Raw genomic sequence first — 22,786 nt, 5'->3', positions numbered from 1 at the left:
AGCAATACAAAGTCCAACTTGCCTGGTTGGAGGAGACAAGAAAAGCATTTCATGAGTACAACGCCATTTTTAATTAACGCTCTAAACAAAAATGGGAAGATGACATATTCTGTGAGGAACAATTACTCGGGTAAGTTGTGTTGATTACTACAATACGTGTGCTGTCTTAACAAGCTTTTGATACTTTATGCTCATTTTGGAGGCTGTAGTTTGTGGTGCTATTGAGAATCCTTGGAACGGTGCCCTCAGTAGACAGCACATTCCCGCCAGATGTGACTGAAATACTGAAGGAATGATTACATGGCTATTGTTTAACGCGACAAATGTCCAAAAACCAAAACCTTAAAAGTGAACTGCGTCTGAATGCAGTCGATTACGCATGGGACAAAATCATGTCAAGATTGTCAGAGAAGAAAATCTGTGCAATTCAGATCAGTATGGAACTAAAACATACTGGCATCACTTTTATCTTTATCAACATTTAGTTGAGAAATACATTTTTAAATAATGTCATGATAAGTGATAAGTCCTTGCATGAATAATACAATACGATAACCTGTCAATAGAAGTTCCCCACAATCCTATTGTTGGTGCTCTTATCACAAGTCCACCTAGCGCATCAGAGTAGTGAGTGACAGGCAGTCGAGTTAATAAAAGGTGTTCTGAAAAAGGGTTAGGAACTGTAACTAAAAGGTTATTGAGCATGCAGCCATGAGCAGCCACCCTGAACCATGTGAGGACAGACACCCACACATCTCATTATGTTATTTTACTCATCTTAGCTAAGTAACACTTTGTGACTAAGGCGACATCCAGCTACTCTGAATAGAGAAATGCTTTTGAATGCAGGAACGTTTCCTGTTAATGTACAATCATCATAAACCATGTAGAGGTGAGTAAATGGCTTATTCATCCCCAGCAACATATTATAGTTTTGACACAAGGAAAAGACAAATGTGTAAAGTTGATGCAGAATGACAAAGAAAAAGGCGCAGTTCTATTTTCTCTCTATTTCGGTTATTATATCCTCCAGAGTATGAATACTACATTCATAGTGGGCAGCTGTATCCATTAATGGAGGCAACAAGATGAGTGAACTTGAGTAGGCTATGTCCCCCGTATCAATGATGTCCACAGTCAGTAGATCCATAATGTGCAAAGAGTCCCGCCCCTTTCATCATGAATAAATAATTCTCATGTCGAAGTTTCTATTGGCTGTCTCCTTCTGTCACTCGCCTCGGATTTCACGCTTCAGCAACACACGCTGCACCAAGACAGAACTAATGAAATAAACTGAAACGGGAAGCCGCAAGATTAATCCTTCAGAATAAAAGCGTGAACTGTAAAAAAAAAATGAATTGCTTGGATTGGACTATTAAACTTCCATGTATTATGTCAGACTAGTAGAATAAAACATCCTAATTATGCTTGTAGGTGTTTGACTACGTTGTATATGTGTGTTTGTGGCTTTCAACATTTGAAAAAAAACTATTGTGTTGATATATTTTATTTTGACAGATTTTACCGGACATTGAGTGGTTTCGTTCTAGCTTTCTCTCATGGAAGTCGGACAGCTTTAGGGCTTGAACTCGACAACAAGCCGTCTCAGGCTGTCCCACCACAGCCGGTTGTTCTTTTCTCCTTCCTCTTTTCTTTTTTTGGGGGGGGGGGGGGGAGTACTCCGTGTTTTCCTCGCGCTCCTCCTGCAGCCACAGCGGGAGTGGGTGTGTCGATGCGGGCCAGTGCAGCCTAGTCGCTGCTTGTGCGCACTCTGAAAAAAAAGAGGAAAAAGTTGATGATGACTTCAGTGTGAGCGCGGCCCGCCTCGGAGTGGGCTTACGCGGTAGGAATGGCAGTTTGGACCCGAGCGGACAAAAACGGCCAACTGGACCTTCTGCTGCGCGACCGCTGGATCCGAGTGGCCGCCGAACTCACCCGAGAAAGGCTGACTTTAACGGCCGAGGCGGAGGCGACGGGACCGGGGGGAAATCAATGGGACTACAACAACTCCTCGGCGGGCCTGCGAAATGGCATGTCGAACGGAAACGAGCCGGGAACGAGTCCAGGGAACCCCGGTCGTGGTCCGTACTCGGGTCCAGATCAACTCCAGACCCAGAACCAAGGGGGCAGGGGGCGCAGTGGCAGCCCGGGGCGCGGGGGTGTCAGTCGGTCTCAAAACGACGGCAACTACGGTCCTAACAGCCCCGGGAAGTACCCGAATAACTGCACGAACTCTGAATTTGGAAGCCCCGGATCCAGCTACGGTAGTCCCGGGTCCAGCTTCGGCTCGAGGCAGGGCGACGTTCCGGTCAGCCTGGACGGCTCCTCGGAGGCTGTGCGGAAAGTCCGAGTGGTGAAACAGGAGTCCGGAGGGCTCGGGATCAGCATCAAAGGTGGGCGCGAGAACCGGATGCCGATCCTCATCTCCAAGATCTTCCCGGGGCTCGCCGCCGACCAGAGCCGGGCTCTTCGGGTGGGCGACGCGATCCTGTCGGTGAACGGGAACGACCTGCGGGAGGCGACGCACGACCTGGCGGTCCAGGCGCTTAAGAAGGCGGGGAAAGAAGTAACGCTGGAGGGTAAGTGAGCCCACGCCACGGCGAGGACTCGCCATGGCCGAGAGGAAAGCCTCGCGGTTCATCATAGGTACTTTTGTAATAGTTGTTTATACACTATAGTTTACACTATACAGATATATATATATACACACACATATCTGCGGGAGTCTAACCGGAACCCTGAAACTGAAATAATTCTGACTCAAACTTTAACAATACATTTGAATTATTTTAATAAAATTTAAACATACGTGTTCTTTGTTAGTATCTTTAATACAAGAAGAGCTGCAGGGACTATATTAATAGAGTAACGGGATATTGTATTCACCAGCACCACACTATTGGTTTTGAATGAGACTAAGAGGGTGTACATCACCCGACATACCTCTCAACACACAAAACAGCCATTACTACAACACCTTCAGGGCCCATACTGCCATTAATCAAGGGGCCCCTGGCTGGTCGGAGACCAGAGGAGGAGGAGCGCTGCTGAAATCAAATCAACACAATTGAACGTCTTTGATTAGTGCAAACAGGACGATGACCACAGTTGTGGTTAGACACATTGTCCTCGGTGTGTGTGAGCGGCGGCGGGTTTCTGGGGATAAGAGGTCTCTGTAAACAGGCACAGATGAGATCGGTTTCTGTGAGACACTGATAATGTCCATGAGAGACGCAGAGAGGGACATCATGCTCATGGGCTGAGGGGAAATCCACATGTTTCACCAACACTGAACAGAACAGACAACCAGTGCATTACTGTGGAAGGATTATGAATAATCCCACCACTTAATAGATGCAGTGTCCTCTCTGCATTTAGATCATTTCAAACTAGAATTAGTAAAAATAACAACGTATTTTATTTCTCTCACTTGTTTTGTCAAATGCAACTGCAAAATGGAATACAATGAAACCGTTTTTAAATGATCCATTTAATGACCTTGAGTCCGGTTTTTGAAAGATAAACTCTGATATGGTTGTGAACATATTTCTAATAAATAGCTATTGAACTGCAGGGATTACTTGTCACAGAGTTGATCAGGTGACAATGGTGGAGCCAACAAGACAAATCATAACATTGGGAAAGTTACTCCTGTATTTGCTGGTCTACAAACGGATTTTCTTGCCGTGTAGCCGTTTGTAAACTGGTCACAATATGGTTTGGCGCACCAACCTGATCCAAACCTGCCTCAGATTGATCCGAGCAGCCGTGCGTTGGATCAGAAGGTGATGTTGTGTGACATGAAGGCAGCCAGCCGGGGTAGAACGCTCAGCATCCACCAGCTAAAGAGCCAGATGTTTCTCCCAGGACTTGGTGGAGACCAAAACAGAGATAAAAGGACATGCATGTTGAATGAATGAATACAGCACATAAACGTTTGGACACATTTTCTCATTCAATGAGAAAGTGTGTCCAAACTTCTGACTTGACCTGTAGGCGCTGTAGATGGAGGCAGTGGGCCAGGAACAGCAGCGTTTAATGGTTCGGAAAGGAACGCCAGGTGAATACTGACGAGCAGGAACAAATCGCTCCTGAAATAAACTCACGTCACACAATCCTTACGCCGGCCGTCCTCTGTGCCCAGAGGCTCTGTGTGGGGTGAAAAAAGTCACCCAACCACAAAGGCCCCGAAATATAGTATTGTCTTGTTTTTGTGTTGCTGCAGATGTGCAGCTATTTTCATTCATCATTAACATCATCGATTGCAGTCGAGGTGATATTTAGCCTCTCGCAACCGACATCGGTACCGAACGCTACCGTCTGCAGACGGGAGGACGGGGGCCTCGCGGGGGGAAGAATGTGTCAGCTCTCTGTCACTGTTTGTCAGTTTGAGACCAGAGGCCAGCTCAAGGGGGTTTTGGGACCAGCTCTTTCCCCCAGTCGCTCCCCTCCGGTCTCCCGCAGCCACAACAGAACGGGGCTGGAGATTCCCAGAACGCCATGCCACGCACACGACACATACCCCCCTGCCCCCCAGATGTTCTCACAATTAGCTTAGGTGCCCCACATTCCTGACCTCCACTCGCATGTGCATATTTAGGGCAAAGGTCAACAGCGGCGGCTTGCAACTCACTTTCAGGGATTTCTTTCTGCTGGCTCTTGCATGAAGGGAGAGAAACACAAAGTGAGAAGGGGATGGATGCACCCAATCATTTCATCAGAAAAGGTTGTCCATCTAGATCTGGGCCAAATACAAACACGCCGCTGAAGATAAATACCAACGGTAAATGTGCTCACTGGTCTTCTCTCATCTGTGGTTAGTCTCAGTCACAGCTCACAGGCACACGGCTCCATTCCAGTCCTTCATCTCCTTTAGCTTGTTTCTATCTTATTCTTTTGTATCCACTAGATTAGAGCTGCAACAACGATTATTTTAATAATCAATTCATCTGTCGATTATTTGTTCGATTAATCGATGAATCGGATAAAAAAATAAAAAATGTAAAAACATTAATTTCCAACCCTTTATTGAAAAATAGAACTGACTGTGCACTTTCTAAATATGTTTTGCACTAACAGATTGCTCCTTGAACATCCCTAAGTAAGCAAATAAAATGGACTAACACAAAAAACATACACACATCGCATAATGTATACTTTACAGCCGCCAAATTAAATATATTAGGCACAAAATCATGAATCATTGCCGTGGTGCTCCCGTGCCAGGCCATGTCGCTTTTGCATATCTTACAATCAGACATGTCAACCCTCCCGAATTTCAAAGCGCCTCCCGAAAATATCCCGGACCGACCTTTCTCCTGATTTCCACCCGGACATCAATATTGCTGCACCACCCGTCACTGGGCGCGCTGTTTCAGACCGAACAATAATAAAGGTTACACCTTGAAGTCGAGCGCGGCGATTAGAACGTAAAACTACTGGCGCTGCAAAGAAAACCGCAGCACCCCCCCCCCCCCCCCCCCCCGTTGCCCGCTAGGACCCGCACCCCCCATTTCAGTGTGAAATATTTAGGTCGCATTGGCTTCTCTTCCTCCGCATGTTTCAGAACAGTAGTACGGGTCTCTCAGATGTTCTGCTGCGCGAGCGCTCAACTTTTTTTTTCTCAGCTCTGCGCGGTGCGCGCAACTTTCTTTTAATACTCAAAGATAATAGTCGCGCGACACAACGAATCGATAATGAAATTCGTTGCCAACGCTTTTAATAATCGATTCTAATCGATTTCATCGATTCGTTGTTGCAGCCCTACACTAGATTGACTCATTGATATGGAACATCCATAAAGAGCTAAATCCTTGAATCATCTATTCAGGTTTGATTAATGTAGCACCTTTCAAACAGTCAGATGCCATTCAAAGTGTGTTACACACTAAATGAGATGTAATACACAGTAAGTTAAGTTAAGTCAAGAATAAACAGTGAATAAATTGAGCTTAGTGAGTGTGGGTGACTGTGGGTCGTCCTCCAATCAGAGGGTTGGCGCTTCCATCCCAGGCCCTTCTAACCTCTGTGTCCATGTGTCCTCGGGCAAGGCACTTAACCTCAGCGTTGCTCCTGTGTTTGTGAATGCTAGTCACTGTTGGGCAGGCGTCACTGTGTGGTAGCTCCTGTCATCAGGGTGTGAATGGTTGAATGAAGACATGAAGTGTTAGAGTGCTCTGAATGGTCCGAAGACTACAAAAGACAGACAAGTGCAGTCCATTTAGCATTAACCATTAAAGAGAGTAAAACAATTAGAGAAGTTCAGACATCATCTGTTATTAAAATATGGGAACTGAATCATACGAGAACTGCTCCGTTGTTGATCGAACAAAAGGAAATGAGGATGATGGCGTGTGACCAACTTTTCTTTCATTGTCGCGATGGAGCTCTACATTGTATGGATATAGTTATCTGTTAGTGATGACTATGTATAAAAAATCGTATTATGACCCTTTAAAATGTTGATTTTGAGGGATTTGCTAAAACTATCATGGTTTCACCCCTTGAATGGATGTTTGTTGGCCATAAGAATCATTGAATATGAGTTTTTCGGCCCCATTAACACATGACCCATCCCGGCCTGACACACGGGTTAATCCCCCCCCCCCCCACCCACCCACGCCAGCTGACTGACATAATATCCCATATGTGCAGATGATTAGTTGTCAGCTTGTGTCTCATTGGTTAATCCCGGCGGCAGAGGAAGGAGCCCTTTAGTGCGGGTAATTTGAGGACTAGGACAGCACAGAGCAGACACAGGGGCTATTGAGGAAAACGAGGACAGCCCTGGCGAGGAAGGCGTCTTTTTTTCTTCTGTAGCGAGGCCAACACCAGGCGACCGGCCGCTCAGCGGGACGGGGGCCGTGGGGCCGTGAGTCCGCTCAGCCCGCACTGGGCCTGTCAGTTCCCATAAGACGCAGTGCCTGTGATGTCCATCGGCAGATATGTCGCTGGTGTCCAACCAGAGGACTTTAAATGGACTCCTGGAATGAGACAGACACACACTAGTTTGTATTAGTTTTTTGCCGAACCAAAACAATTAGCTTTTGAGATGTTGGTAGTAAATCTTCTCTGCACCACATGACTATTGTGACCGGATACAGCTGAATTTAAATTATTTATCACAAATCAAATCAACATGAACTCTCAACATTATTGTTTTCCAGTATCAAGTATTTTTCTACAGTACATTATATATACATATATGGGACATCCTTGGTTTTACCTTAAAACACTTCAGTTGTGCTTCATCCAGCGGTTCATTCTTTTATTCATAAAAGCTGAAATGCATTTTGGGAAAGTTGGCTATGTCCCGTAAGCTCACGTTCTCATAAACATGTCTCCTAATATTTGTAGTGGCCAAAGGATGCAATTACAATTTCTAGGTCCACCATGTGATGCAATAAGTCCTATCTCCCAGAAGTGCACTCATAGCCCTGTGATTTTGTTCACCACTGAGCAGCTTTAATCCAAATAAAAGGGGCCGACTTCTTACGCTGAATCCTGTTCTCTCTCGACAGTGAGATGACAGTAATGATCAGAATTTCTTGCTAATCCAGTTTACATGTGGCTATTTATCCCATCTGTAGAATCAACATGCTTTGCATTGTCCATGCACTACATGCTTGGGGTATGTTAGCATAGGGCTGCACGGTATGACCAAAAATCCATATCACGGTAAACACATTAATTCATTGACCCCGAAAACGAGCACGCTGGCCATCTTGCTCCCAACTGGCCGGCGTGTTAGCGTGTTAGCATGTTAACTTTTTTTTGCTGCTAGTGTTGCCACCAGCGGCTCAACAGACTTTTCAATTAACCGTTTTCTGATCTAAAGTAACTTATTCGAATTTACCAAAACCAAAAACCCTCCAAACAGACACGGCTCCTCTCTTGGGTACAAGTTGTGTTGGTGCATCTCTGGTCTCTCGTTGTTCCTCCTGTCGCTCTTTTCCATGTTTTCATGTAGCAACAGAGTTACTTCTTGTTGTAAGTTTTACCCAGCATGCAGTTTGGCAGTGTCATTTTTATAAATGTACAATTTCTAGTGTTACAAAATGTTTACGTGTCACAAGCTGTTGTGTTGTGGTGTTTTACCCTGTTAAAGAGTTTGTTGTGGGTTATTCATTGTTGTTTTAAAGTTATAACTATGACTCAATCTCAACACACGTAAGACAACTAGCTCCGACCGCCGGGTGCTTCACGATGAAGAAATAAAATCTGCCGCCTGCCGAAGAGCTACTTCAGTTGCTATAACACCGGTATGAACGGGGTGCGACGAATTCATACCGTTTGAACCGGTATACCGTGCAGCCCTATGTTTGCACACCACTTTTTTCCGTATATTTTAGGGCTGCAACAACGAATCGATGAAACCGATTAAAATCGATTATTAAAAGCGTTGGCAACGAATTTCATTATCGATTCGTTGTGTCGCGCGACTATTATGTTTGAGTATTAAAAAAAGTTGAGCGCTCGCGCAGCAGAACAGAGAAGAAAAACAGCCCAGCTCTGCTCCGCCCAGCAGAGTGTTGTTAAGAAAAATAAATAAAGAACAGCGCTGAGGTAGAGGAAAGACCATCGGAGAGACCCGTAATACTGTTCTGAAACATGCGGACGAAGAGAAACCAGTGCGACCTAAATCCTCCCAGGTATGGGGATATTTCACGGGGGGGGGGGGGGGTTGGGTGCTGGCAGCGCCAGTCTCATCTTTTTCCGTTCTAATCGCCGCGCTTGACTTCAAGGTGTAACCTTTATTATTGTTCGGTCTAAAACGGCGCGCCCAGTGACGAGTGGTGCAGCAATATTGTTGTCCGGGTGGAAGTCGAGAGAAAGGTCGGTCCGGGAGATTTTCGGGAGGGGCTTTGAAATTCGGGAGTCTGATTGTAAGATATGCAAAAGCCTGGCACGGGAGCACCACGGCGATGATTCAGCACCTTAAACCGAAACATGTTGGAAAAATCTAATCTAAATATTTTTTGTGCCTAATCTATTTAATTTGGCAGCTGTAAAGTATATATCATGCGATGTGTGTTTTTTGTGTTAGTCCATTTTATTTGCTTACTTAGGGATGTTCAAGGAGCAATCTGTTAGTGCAAAACATATTTAGAAAGTGCACAGTCAGTTCTATTTTTCAATAAAGGGTTGGAAATTAATGTTTTTAAATTTTTTATTTTTTTATCCGATTCATCGATTAATCGAACAAATAATCGACAGATGAATCGATTATTAAAATAATCGTTAGTTGCAGCTCTAGTATATTTTCAGTGGTAAAAAGTTATATAGATTTGGCCTGTATCAATCATTCAATGTTTTGTCTTTCTAAGATCTCACACAGTGAGAAAATTAGATAATTTCTTCAACAAATCTTTTCAATAAAATCGGTTGACAGTGAGGTGCTCGTATTACCCTGTGAAACCAGATCATTGTTTCTTTTGGGACAGTGTGACTGCTACTGTATAATGACGTATGTTAAACCAAGTGGTTGTTTATTGTCAAACGTATTTGAATAAAAACACACTTATTTAATAATTATTTAAGCTTTACCGTTTTAAATCCGTGAAGCGATTATTGGTCCTTTTAAGCCACTTTACAAAGAAAGGCCCTAAAATGTATACGTATTTTTGTAGAACAAAACGTTAAAATCTCTCAAGTTTGTGTCAACCACAGACTTTATTTCTAGTATCTAACCAAAAGTATATTGACTTTGACAAATGGAAACAGGAAGTGCTTCTAGAAGGTTTCTGAATCATTGTGTGTGTATTTATGCTGCGTCTGCACATTTACACTCCAACACATTGTAGTTCTTCCCCCTCAAATCATTTTCCGTATCCAGGGAGTGCCGTTGGTGACCGAATGGGCACCAAGGCAACGTAGCCAGATCAGAGAGGGACGGGGCTTAGGCCATATGCCAATGACTTCTAAATGTTGACACTGGTCCCTTGAGAGTCCTGGTATCATTCATGTTGTCTCACTGGGACACTGGCATCACGAATGTTATAACATCTCTGCTTTTGCATTGGGAAATGGACCCGCCATCTTGAATGTCTTTTTTTTGTTTCAGTACTATCAAATTTAACTTTGTAACTAACTAGAAAGCTCAAGTATTAAATGGTTTGAACAAGAGAGTTGAGCAGTAAATGTGTCTGCACATGTGAAGAGGAGGATCACACACACACACTCACACACATTCTGACATATTGGTCTCATTAGCTTTCTGGCACAAAGGGACTTTGAGGGAGGAGGTAAAGAGAGAACTGGAGCGGATAGGTTTAGGAAGCAAAAGACAGGTCAAACCGTATGAGAGGGAAGGGAAAGGATGGGGGACAGGGAGTAGGGACGGGAGGGAGAGGGGGACAGGGAGTAGAGACGGGAGGGAGAGGGGGACAGGGAGTAGGAAGAGGAGGGATAGGGGGACAGATAGTAGGGACGGGAGGGAGAGGGGGACAGGGAGTAGGGACGGGAGGGAGAGGGGGACAGGGAGTAGGGACGGGAGGGATAGGGGGACAGATAGTAGGGACGGGAGGGAGAGGGGGACAGGGAGTAGGAAGAGGAGGGATAGGGGGACAGATAGTAGGGACGGGAGGGAGAGGGGGACAGGGAGTAGGAAGGGGAGGGAGAGGGGGACAGGGAGTAGGGACGGGAGGGAGAGGGGGACAGGGAGTAGGAAGGGGAGGGAGAGGGGGACAGGGAGTAGGGACGGGAGGGAGAGGGGGACAGGGAGTAGGGACGGGAGGGAGACAGGGAGTAGGGACGGGAGGGAGAGGGGGACAGCTCGAGAGAGACAGTCAGACTGCAATAAACCAGAGAGAGAGCAGCAGGCCAAACCACAGGAATTTCTGGGCAGTTTTGGGGGGAAAATACCAAGTTTGGGGTCTGACTGCCTCACTCGCCGCTCTGCAAGCTATTATTTTGTAATTCCGGCCATACCATGAGATGATTAAGTGTGTCTTTGTGTGTGTGCGCACAAAACCAAATATGTCGAGTCAGACTGTACACTCCTCCTGTGAAGGTATCATGGCTGCTGGAGGCTAAACTCCTGTCTTAATTGCACGCAAAATAAATGTAAAATGAAATATGGAATGTACCATCAAAATGATACATTTAAGGTTACAATATGATGTTGTTCTGTGGTGGAGTGTTTTGCTCCCACACCTGCTCCGTGTGGTTGCATAATGGAGACAGAGAGGAGGCTGCTGAGCTGGCCTCATGGGTGGTTGTTTGGCATGTCTGGGGAACCTCTCTTTCTCATACATGTGATAAGCTGGGAGTCCTCTGTGTGCAGACCTAATTAGAAGCAAAAGTGGAACTGCCAGCACGAATTAGTTCATTTTACTCCACCAAAGTAGAGAGAGACAAACAGACATGGCGTGCGAGTGGAGAGGACTCTTTATTCAAAATGGAATAAAACCGGTGGCTCTGCAGCGCTGTGATGGAACTGGAAGCAGCCGTAGCCGGTGGTGAAAAGGCATAATGGATGAAGCTTGGTGTGTGGAGCATCTCTGCTGTTCAGAGCCCACATCTCACAACCAACTGTCTAATTTCTGTGCTGGCATCGAAGGCTGTGACCGTCCATAGCGCTTTCATTTAGCCAAACAGAGAGTATGTGGAGAAAAATAATGGACAAAGTTGTCATTACTCGTCATATTTTTAGATTTTCCAATACCTTTTTGTTTTCATTACCGATGCCAATTCTGATATCTAAACTTAAAATTTTTTAATAGGTCCTGATTTCTTTTCATTCCTCTTTTTTTTGGGACCAAATCTCCTTTTTAAAAACTCCACAAAATTCCACAAGATTTGAACACTAGAACTTTTTATGTTCCTTTGCCAATTCCAATTTATATTTTACCGAAATATACTTGAACGTGTCTCTATGTAACTCAGTGTGACCCCCATCAAACTTCAGCCTTAGGCCAAGCAGGGCCGTGCTGCCCACCGGCTGCTAACAGCTAATGCTAACAACTCTCCTGCTGGTTTTTGTGGTATTTGAATTGAAACAAGTCTCGTTGCATCATTGCTATCAGCTTCTCTCACTGTTGTTTTAGGTTGTTGAGGGTCACAATCAGCTGGAAGTGCTTTTCAAATCCAGTGGCAAGAAAAAACTCCTAATAATGGTAATGATGTGCCTCCATGTTCCCCTTTACAGAGAACCACCATTATTGTGAAACTCCCCGCCTGTGATGCCAAGTGAATTGTTCCCATTTCCTCTTTCTCTGGGATACTGATTAAAGGGTGGATCTGTAGAACATTAACACGTATGCACACACAGCTCCCAGCTGTTACCGATTTCCCTCACATATGTCTGATCAGGGAGGACTGACATTAAATACATAGCTGCAGTGTAGGTGTGTGTTCTGCCCAACTCAGACCTACCAGACATGTGCTGGGAGAGTTTTTGCGATATTTTAATACATGTGAGTAAATACACAAATAGTGAGCAGATTTTGGCCTCTTTCTCAAATTGAGTTTGGGGAGGGGTGGGGGGGGGGGGTAGTCGTCTGTACGCTGGTGCAAGCGCACATACGCAGGCATAGTTGCGCGTGTGTCTGGGTAAAACTGCCATGCCATGCATTCATTTTAGACTTTTTTAAGGCAGGGTCATTTTGGGGGGGGGTGGGCAATGTAATGGCAGAGTCTGCATTTAATTTCATATAGTACTGCCAATTCTCACTTCCAATGTTTGCAGGAAGTTATTTCACTTGGTTGTTCGACTGTAGAGAAGAGTGGCGCTCGCTTGCCAAAACTAAGCCCCGCCCCGAGGCTGGAGCTAACTGTCATTTCCGCTTCCTCCCAGTTCTTCTGGTAGTTTACCAACACAGGAGACCTGGGCCGTCTCGTTGCTGATCAGCCCCGTCGTTGGCCCTGATCACAAAATATCATTTAAAAACTTCTCCTGCTTCCTTTTCACTCACTCACTGCCAAACGCTGCCTTTTAAAAAGGAAACATGAAAGTTTGCTTTATACCGAAGGGAATTGGACCCACTGCCGAGCATTAAGAATGGCTTTACAGACATACATTTTATGGAAAGAACCAATTAATGATCCAAGAAATGTAAAGCTACACAACTGCTTTTGCAGATCACTGCAGATCACTGAGAAGCACAGAGAGCAGTGTGGCTCAGTGAGCTACTAAAGATGTAAACATGCACGACCACAGAGAGCCCCGGGTCCTCTACGCGGACGGAAAGAATCTCGGCCGCACATCTCTGTGGCAAATCTGATTATTAGGCTGAAAGCGCCATCCCCTTCTGTACAGCCTGGGCATCGGGGAAGGCTCTCCCTCTCCCCCGAAGCACTTATGTCTGCAGACCCTGTGGGTGGTGCGGCTCGGAGGCCGCTGGAATGGGCCTGTGATTTCTTGGCTGGTTACTACCAGCCCTTCCTCCTTCCCTTTGAGTCATACACGGCATAATGTGCACACACACACACACACACACACACACACACACACACAAGCATGCAGGGACTCATGCATCGTGAAGCTCTCTCTCTCTCTCTCTCTCTCTCTGGCTCAGTCTGTTGCTGAGCTCATTTTGGAGAGTTTATCTTTCTGCAGCTCTCGTGTACACACTTGCACAGGCCAAACAGAACATGGTGAGCTTCATGAGTGACCTCGCCTTTAATAACGAAAAGTTTCAACTAAAGGAGAAAGTGCATCCAACCATTTGACTGGTGCTGTACAACGACCCGACGCTCCAATGCACACACAGACAGTATCTTTTGTTTCTCGCATACTGAGTGACATGCGCAGACTGTGACGGCAAGTGGACACGTGCAGATGAAGTGGACACGTGCATGGGAGGTCAGATGATCAAAATGAGGGCCTCTGGACCAAATTTACAATTTGGAGCCGACAGCTGTTCTTCCAAGGAGGTTCCTCACCGTGAGCCGCTATGTCCTTTTTAAGACGTTTTGGAAGAAACTGTTTACATTCCAAGTAATTGGCCCCAGTGTCCTTCCCACCCGAATAATGAGGTATGATTTTAACTCAAGCTCTGTTTTCCGTCCCACGCTGAACGTGGACACAATTGAGCCAAAGCTTTCTGTGACTGTTTTGAAGTCTCACCCCAAACGGGGCCCCATGGTGTATTTAAGAGCAGATTAGGTACAGACTTCCACTAAACGTCCCAGTGTTTCCTCATGGGCGGTTTTTCAGGGCCAGGCGCACCATGTATCCTGAGTGGTTGGTGTTATTCGGCACAATCCCACTGGAGATCTGGGGATGTTTAACAGCTGTTTGAACAAACTCCGGCAACCTGCCATGTTTATTGTAGTAGGGTAAGATGTATCTGTGCAAAGGTTTCTGCTTGATTCGGCCCATTTAGAAGAGCGTCACCTGTACTGTACGTAAACTTTCATTTTGTGCATTTGATGCCATGTTTTAGGATTTATTAATGTTTCTCTCCAAAACCTACAGTTTACAAGATTACATTTGAGCACACCATGAAAATGATACATATACACAAGTTATTGGCTGAATGAAATGTATGATGGTGTTGTGCAATGCTACCTCTGTTCATGTTGGCTGTGACCAAAAGCTAATGCTAACTAGAGTTGTGATCTTGCTGATTTAGCATATTAGACTATATAAGAGACCCGGTATCATAATCAAACATCAAATATAGCATCGATGTACCAAGGTGAAGCATATTTCACTACTTCAAACAACCCGATAAATACATGTTTATTTATTTATGGTCAGGTATTTCCCCAGAGATTGTCCATTGTATTTATTTCAACCACTCTGACGACCTTGTGGTGTTGAGTATCAGGTGTCCATTTGTTGATATATAGTATTCCTCCACAGTCAAGTACATCCGCGAGGTTTCTCCGCTCTTCAAGAAGCCGTCCCTGGTGGCTGACCTGCCGTGGGACGGCGCCCGCGCCCAGTCGCCTAGCTACAGTGGCAGCGAGGACTCCGGGTCGCCCAAACACTGTGGCGCCTCCTCCAAGGACAGGAAAGTCATGAGCCTGAAGATGTGCTTCATCTGCAGGAACCTCACCATGCCCGATCTGGAGAACAGGTACGACGGGAAAGAGGCTGTTAAGGAGCAGCTGAGCGTGTAGTTTGAATTGTTTGATTGTTTTGTGGGTATTAAACAGGTAGTCGGTTAGTTAGAACTATCATCGGAACAATTTTTATCAAAATGTCGAATCAGGTTTTCGCTCGTCATGTCGGCTGCTTCGCCTGCTGTCGAGTGTGTGTGTGTGTTAGTGTGTGTGAGTGAGTGAAGAAGTAGAATTACAAAGTAACTCAATTTAACACACTCAGTTGTCTCCATTAATGTGCCGATATTATTGGATCAGTGGACCCAGTTGGGTCGAGTGGCGCGGCAGAGAGGAGGGGCCTCGATATTATTCTACTGAGATTTGATAGTAAAAGTGCTCCTTTCCTTTAAAGGTTGTATGAGAAAAAGGGGAAAAATAAAAGCTTTTTTTTTTAATAACCAAAGATTGGTTCTAATGCCTCTCAGTAATTCGGAGCGCAATAGTCCTCTCTTTGGATTGTGGTGGTTTCTCCTTTCCGTCGGACCGTGTCCCACATTTCGCTTTCTGAAACTTCATCGGTGTCCCGTTCAGACTTTTGGAGCTGCACTCCCCGGACGGCCAGCACACGGTGGTTCTGCGCTGCAAAGACGGCGCCACCGCCAACTCGTGGTTCACCGCCGTCCACACCAACATAGCCGCCCTGCTGCCGCACACACTGGCTCACATCAACGCCTACCTGGGGGCCTCGTCGCCGGCCCCCACGCACCCCCATCTCCAACACATCGGCTGGCTGGCCGAACAGGTATTTCAGTTTATCGGATGGAAAAATGTTTTTGCTGGGCGACAGATGGGGTCTGTGTTTACTTCCTGTCAGCTGATGTCAGTGACATACAGGAATCAACTGGCAGATGATCTATACAGGGGATAACCAGTTGCATGGGTTTATAGCTGATCTTTAAATAATGGAATTATATGCAGCATTCAATTACAGCCTGATAACCAGATGAACACCAATGGAAAACACTCCAACATATAAATAACATTGATATAACAACTACATAACTAGACTTTCATTGGTTTCAAGCCTAGCTTAGCACGAATCAAGGAAACTCTGCTCAATTCAAATCAAGTTATTTATGAATATCACAGTCAACTTCTTGCTACGGTGAATAGGACACTGTACGTATTCTTTTATCAGCACAGGCTCTGGTGCTTGTGTGGACTTCGGGGCGTTTTCAAGTCGTGCAGAAATAAAGTGGAAACACAGGTTGCTTTCAAAGGAAGGAAGCAATGTTTTTTCCTAAATCACTGCACATACACAGATCTCTGCTGTGCTGCACAGGAAGACTGTGTTTTCTTGAATAAGGCGTGGTTCTACATTATAACAGTGAAACTTTGATCCTGAGGACATATATCTATTCACTTTGATGAAGGGTCCCTTCAAGGCCAGGTCCAATGCATGAGTGTGTGGCTTTGTTTATCTTGACCGGCCTCAAACAGGATGCACTGGTGACGTCTTCCGCTGCATCGCACCATTTCCTGTAGAGTCCACCTACCCACCACGGCTGCACCCACAAACCCTTCTGACAACACTGCACTCAGTCAGCCATGACTCACAGCGCCCCGCTGATATGAGCTATTTAACAACATCACCTCTGAAAATGCCCAAATATTCACATGGATGTAGATATTAACACCAATTGATATGGGAAAGAAGTTTTTGTTTTTATTTAATAATAATCAAACTCACCTGTACCCCATTGTAGTTGGATCATTAAACTTCATCAGTATACCTGTAACCCATCAAACTACTTTGCTATATCTCTACCCCATTGTATGACGCTAAGTGCCGACACCTGTCCCTCATGGTTAATACCTCCTGTGTCCCGTGTCACACTGAATATTCTCCCTGATTGTAGTTCATACCTCGTCCATCAGTGTACCTGGAACACATATAACACATAGTTTATAATACGTCTGAGTACAGCTGGTACCTCACCTGCCTGTGAAACTACATCTCTGTACCTCTACATCTCTGTTCAATAATGAGCACACCTGCTTACTTTTCTAGCATAGACAGGCTCATCTATAATTAAAAAAAATGAACTATTTAATGCTAGTTGATTGGTGGTTGGGGAGCTGGAGATATTGCTGCCTTGAGTTATATAGGAAAGAATGTCCTTTCTAGATTGAGTACTGACAATCTGGTCTGCACCCTGTTGTTCAGGTGCAGCTGGAAGGCGGTCGGCAGCAGTACAAGCCAGTGGTGATGGCGCTGACGGAGAAGGACATTCTGCTCTTTGAATCGGTGCCGTGGAGCAGAGAGTCCTGGTCCGTCCCTCTGCTCACACACCCGCTGCTGGCCACCAGGTGAGGACACCTGACTGCTCGTCAATCAGGAAACGTCTCACAATGAGACACGTTACCAGTTTACAGACTTACCTTTTTGCTTCAAACGTTTCGCTGTTGACATAATCGTATGATGGGTTCATCATGTCTTCATGGCACAGTGATTAATAGTTGTTTAAAATGCATTAGCTGTCAATCTAAAGGAGCCGTTTCAGCAGACTACTGCCAACATATGTGCAACAAACAGTCCTCTCATGTGTTCCCTTGTAGACTGGTCCATTCCCGCGGTGCCCGGGCCCAGGGTGTGGACATGGTGTTCGTCACTCGGACGGGCACCGGCCGCGGCATCGAGTCCCACATTTTCCGAGTGGAGACCCAGTGGGATCTGTCCACGTGGACGCGGGCCCTCGTGCAGGGGGCGCACGCCGCCGCTGAGCTCATCAAAGAAGTCTCCATTGGTGTGTGTGTGTGTGTGTGTGTGTGTAATAGTCGATTACTTGTTAGTGAGAGTTTAAAGTCATTAGCAAAATCCCTGGTTGATATTATCTTCCAAAGTAGGGTCGTGGCACAGGTTTGAAGTATTTTCTCTCTCTGGATCCTTTGTGCTGATTGGCTCTACGAGCTCAGAGGTGGAGCATAGGATCGTGATTTGTTTCAGAGCAGAGCGGATGAAGGACTGAAGCTCTGGATGTAAGAAACTTGTCAGTAATTAGTGTAGATGTATATGATATATAAGTGAGGGAGACAGACTGGTGTACTGAGTCTTAGTATTTGGTCTAAGAGTTTTTATGCAAAACCTGATCAGTTTGTAGAATAGGGTGTAACGCTGCAGGTTTAGCTACCGCAGTTTTCACAGTAACATTTAGATAGTAATAAGAATAAATAGTAAGGACTTTTAATACTCACATTGTTTTGTCACGTAATGAAACAGCGATTCATTCACCAGACATATTACCCACCAATCATCACTGTTGATGTCATAGATTGTATTTATTCCACCATTGAACAATGTTTTAAATCCATATATAGATGCATAAATATACACAGAGCTGATTCCAACATGGTTAATATCAGAGCCCTGCTGGATTCAGCTTTTAGTGTTGACTTTGAGTGTTGGAGTGTGAGTCAGCTGACCTTTAACCAGAGGATGTGGTTTCACCTCTTTAACTCACACCTCTGCGCCAGCAAAGTGCTAAGTGGAAGCTAGTTTTCTAGAGAAGCTATTTGCCCCCACATGAGCCCGGGGTAAAAGGATATTGTGTATGTCAGGAAGCTTCCCATAAGCCAGCTGTGTGCAGCTGTGCAGCCAGCAGAGGGGAATGTTTCCACTCTGCAGTGCTGCCTTGTTCTCTCTCCTTCTTCCAAAGGGAGTAACGATACAGTCCCATTGAAACGTGCTTTGGGATCAAGTGACGTGTAGATTAGGTTTGTTTAAGTCAGATATTATTCAGTGGAAATCAAAACATAGGTGTCAAACATTGTCAACACATGGTATGACTTCATAGCTACTTAAAGGGACAGTGCCGAAGCAGCCGAGTGACCTTAGCCTCACGTAGACGTCCATACCATTATAACAGCAGTGGCCTGCAGTTAGGCTGAGTGTGGTTGGTCCCTCCCGGGCTACCGTAGCCCCCTCAGTTCTCCGGCTATGACAGAACTCACTGCTCTCCCCCCCTCCCCCCCTCCAGGTTGCACGTTGAATCGGCAGGACGTCCGGCTCACGCTGCACTACGAGAGGGGCTTCACGGTGACCAGGGAGCCGGCGGACCCCCCCGGGGGCGCTGTGCTCTACAGATACCCCTACGAGAAGCTCAGGATGTCCGCCGACGATGGGATACGCAACCTGTACCTGGACTTCGGGGGTCCCGAGGGAGAGATGGTGAGACAATGGAACACACAGTCGTTATATCACCTGACTTATTTTTGGAATAACATATGTGAATCTCCTGTTAAGGATACGTTGGATTGTGGGTAATGTAGAATGTAGTATCAGAGGGAAAGGAGATTAGGCCGTGTTGCTATCACACGACTATGGCTTGGAGTGGTGAACTACTTCCTGCCCCCGCTGTTAGGCCCACCACCGTCCCTTCTTTCTTTTCACTCTCTTTTTGTACTCAGACATATAAACTCTTATAAAATAATCCCAGCCCCCTTAGTAGAGCGCATTACGAATGATAACAGGCTATAATGTCACATCACAACACTTCACAATTAGTTTGGTCTTGGATGTCCTATCAAACGCCACGTAGTGGTTTTAATCAGCACTGTAGATCAGAGCACCTGATGTAAAGGGGGCGTGTTTCTCTGTCCTCCAGGTGTTCGACCTCCACTCGGGGCCCAAGCCGGTCGTGTTCGTCCTCCACTCCTTCCTGTCAGCCAAGCTCACCCGAATGGGCCTTCTGACGTGAAACAACCGACCCAAGACTCTCCCTCAGCGCTGATACCGGGGTGGAGGGGTCGGGGGGATTGATTTCTAATTTCCTTTTTTATTTTTTATTTCAACTTCTCCATTCCCAGCTGAAGCCGCCGAGTCTAACTGTTGATTGTCTCTTAATTGTGCCTCCTCCTCCTACTTCTCCTCGACCTTTTGGGTGGGGGGAGTCATGAGGTGTCCAGAGACGGTTCCACATAAAGTATTGAGTATTAAATATAGCCGAACATTCCATGAAATGATGCGTTGATTATCTGATATGATGTTAAAGAATCTGTGCCATGTGCACCTTGAGCAAAGTGTTTTTAACATCCAAGCAAAGGAAGGACTTTTAGACCATGCCTATCATTCCACAACCGCCTTCCTGTGTGTGTGTGTGTGTGTGTGTGTGTGTGTGTGTGTGTGTGTGTGTGTGTGTGTGTGTGTGTGTGTGTGTGTGTGTGTGTGTGTGCTGACAGACTCACCTTTTTAGCACATTAACTATTGTCGTAATCAGGAGAGCCGATTGTGCCTTTTCACATGTAGTCCAAGGAACTCTTTGTGTCATTTTTCTCCTTTTGATGCACCATAAGAGAAGTTTAAGCTTCTGACTTACAAGCAATAGTATTACTCTTACAGTGTAAAGCATGTTACTTGGTAACAGTGACTCATGTTACTGTTTCTTTTTTGAAGTGTGTACCTGACGATAGCAGGACCTCCTGACATTGATCTCTGTGTCGGATGATGGTCGTTGATTCCACTTTGCTTGAGGTAACTGGTGTCTTGTTACCATTCCTGTTAACAGGGCTTGTTTTAGAGGGAGACACCACATGACAAAAGTCCCATTGTGTACGAATGATCTGTGATCTGTTACACAACGGTATTTTGCTACTACTTCCCATTAAAGTCTCAGAATGCCAATGAAAGTCTGAGAAAATAACCTTCACTCAATCCACCTGCTTCCTCTCTGAGCTTTTTAGTTGCATCTCACAGTCTCCGTTGTCACGGAGATGGCTCTTTCGTGTAATAGGTGTTTTCATAATGGAGTGGTTCTCTGTGGTAGATGTGAATGACCTCGATCTTTTCCCTATTTGCCCATTTTCAACCAACCGAGGAGACTTTGGAGGTCGCTCCGATGCCTGTTTGACTTCTATTTGTATCTGTCACTTGTAGCCCGAGCGTTAACGGCGTAGAGAGGTCACATGAAGGTGACTGGGCCTTAGGGTGAGGTCGTGTGTCAAACTATGGAGCCCAAGCAGAAGAAGGTTTGTGCTCTTAGAAATACTGTGACAAAATGAAATACCATTCAAACAAAACAGCCATTTGGTTATCTCTTAAGTTTGAGCTTTGAAGTCAGCGACCTAGTTACCGTCTTCCTTCAGCTCCTCTGTTCTGTACCGGTGCCAGATGTTGAGACACGTCTCATTATGGAGTTCAGCGTGACTGACGGTTTTTCATAACCATCAGTCGGCCGGTTTATGTTGCTACGGGAACCTTTCCAGTCAGTAGGCCCTCTGTTGGACACAATGGTGCATTGTGTCCACTGACTGTGAAACCCAGGAGAACGAGACATCCCCTCTGTCCACAGATACGGGACAGTCCCCAGTTGAACCACCTTCCCTCTGTTTCGGACTCGGATGTCCTTGTCAGGGTTTGAACAACTTAATTTGCCTTTTTCTTCAAAAAAAGCGGAACAGTGTACCCTAATAGGTGCACGCTGTGTGCTTCTTCCTTCTGTTCATTCAATGTCGATCCGACCCACTGCACAGATCTGATTGTCTTAAGTTGGTCCACCGTCTACAAGGCTGTCGCTTTTTGAGCTTGATGCACTAACCAATGGAACCCCATTAAATCTGTGAATGTAAACCTCTCCTCCGCTTCTCCTTGAGACATCTTTTTCATCTCCTTACGATCTGAGGCTGTCCTGTCTATGCAAAGCAATGCTTCAGCAAAGGGGTTCTGAACCAAAGGTAATATCTGTGGCAGCTTGCGTCACTCACAATCATTGAACGGGATGACGCGTCAACCTGTCATATGCAAACTATGCTAGTCTTCCTTTCAGGGTACCGTATACAATGTAATAATCTCAAATGTACATACCTACCAATAAAACTGTTACAAATCAGATAGTGTGTGGGGTTTGTGTCCGTTGATTTATAATATAAACTCTGTTTACTTTTACAAATTCTAGTCATGTGTTGTTTTTTTTCTTTAATGATGGTAGAACTACTCCAACATCCCCACGGATGCTGCTATAGCAGCCGTCCCTTCATGCCTCTCTCACTTCACGTCATTGGTCCTCTGTAACCAAATAAAAAATGTGGAAAGGCTGATTGCCTTCGATCATCTGGATAGAAAACTGCTCTCGTGGTTAATATTTTTCCAAAGAAATGGAAATAGGTTTCAAAAGTTATGTACAGTTTGTGTTAGAACTGATGTCTTATAGGTGTTAAACATTTGAATCAGTATGTAGGATGTTAAAATGCAGCTCAAGTATGATCAATAGTTATAAAGTGGGAAAGATTCCGAAGTCTGAGTTAACATTGTAGATGGTTGGAGCTGGGAATTACAGGGATTCCAGGTTTTTTTTTGGAAATAGTTTCTATAATATCAAGTCCAAGCCCTCAAAATAGTGGAACCTTTAACACTTCCAAATGGAAAAACTAGATCCATCCTAAGCTTCCTGCTTAAACACTGAGAGCTTCCTGTTGCTTTTTACATGAATGCATCACATTTTGACTCCATTAAAATGACCTCTGTTATTTACACAAGGACTGTGCTGTCCACTGGCTACTCAAAGCTAACAAGAACTAGTTCTCTTTCCATTTTCAAAAGCCAGTTAGAGAAGGTCAAACCATTATTTAAAATGCATTCTATAGGATGTAAAAAAGTCAGTGTTCGTAAAGTCTTAGGAAATGGACATACTGTATATATAGTGTGGAAATTCTAATTCAAAATTGTAATCTAAAAAAAATGTTCATAATACCAAGCGTCCGTACAGTATGTGAACAAAAAAATGGTATGAAACCATATTAC

The 22,786-nt window shown here is 45.2% G+C and overlaps 1 protein-coding gene and 1 long non-coding RNA gene across 2 annotated transcripts; one reads left to right on the top strand and one right to left on the bottom strand.

Annotated features, from left to right (window-relative positions):
• Nucleotides 1–14: 14 nt before the first annotated feature.
• On the bottom strand, nt 15–2,049 carry LOC119195666 (uncharacterized). Its single transcript, XR_005114233.2, has 2 exons — nt 1,936–2,049; nt 15–1,771 (listed from the first exon to the last, which is right to left on the bottom strand). It is a non-coding gene; the product is annotated as an uncharacterized LOC119195666 (long non-coding RNA).
• sntb2 (syntrophin, beta 2) lies at nt 1,707–22,027 on the top strand. The gene is made up of 7 exons (XM_037450790.2): nt 1,707–2,579; nt 14,810–15,026; nt 15,583–15,793; nt 17,219–17,361; nt 17,611–17,798; nt 19,029–19,219; nt 19,656–22,027. Exons 1-7 carry the CDS (start codon nt 1,850–1,852, stop codon nt 19,746–19,748), a joined length of 1,773 nt encoding a protein of 590 aa, XP_037306687.2. The 5' UTR covers nt 1,707–1,849; the 3' UTR covers nt 19,749–22,027.
• The last annotated feature ends 759 nt before the right edge of the window (nt 22,028–22,786 follow it).

The sequence above is a fragment of the Pungitius pungitius genome, chromosome 6 (assembly GCF_949316345.1).
Source record: "Pungitius pungitius chromosome 6, fPunPun2.1, whole genome shotgun sequence".
Taxonomy (NCBI): Eukaryota; Metazoa; Chordata; class Actinopteri; order Perciformes; family Gasterosteidae; genus Pungitius; species Pungitius pungitius.
This window is presented reverse-complemented; position numbering and strand designations above follow the sequence as displayed.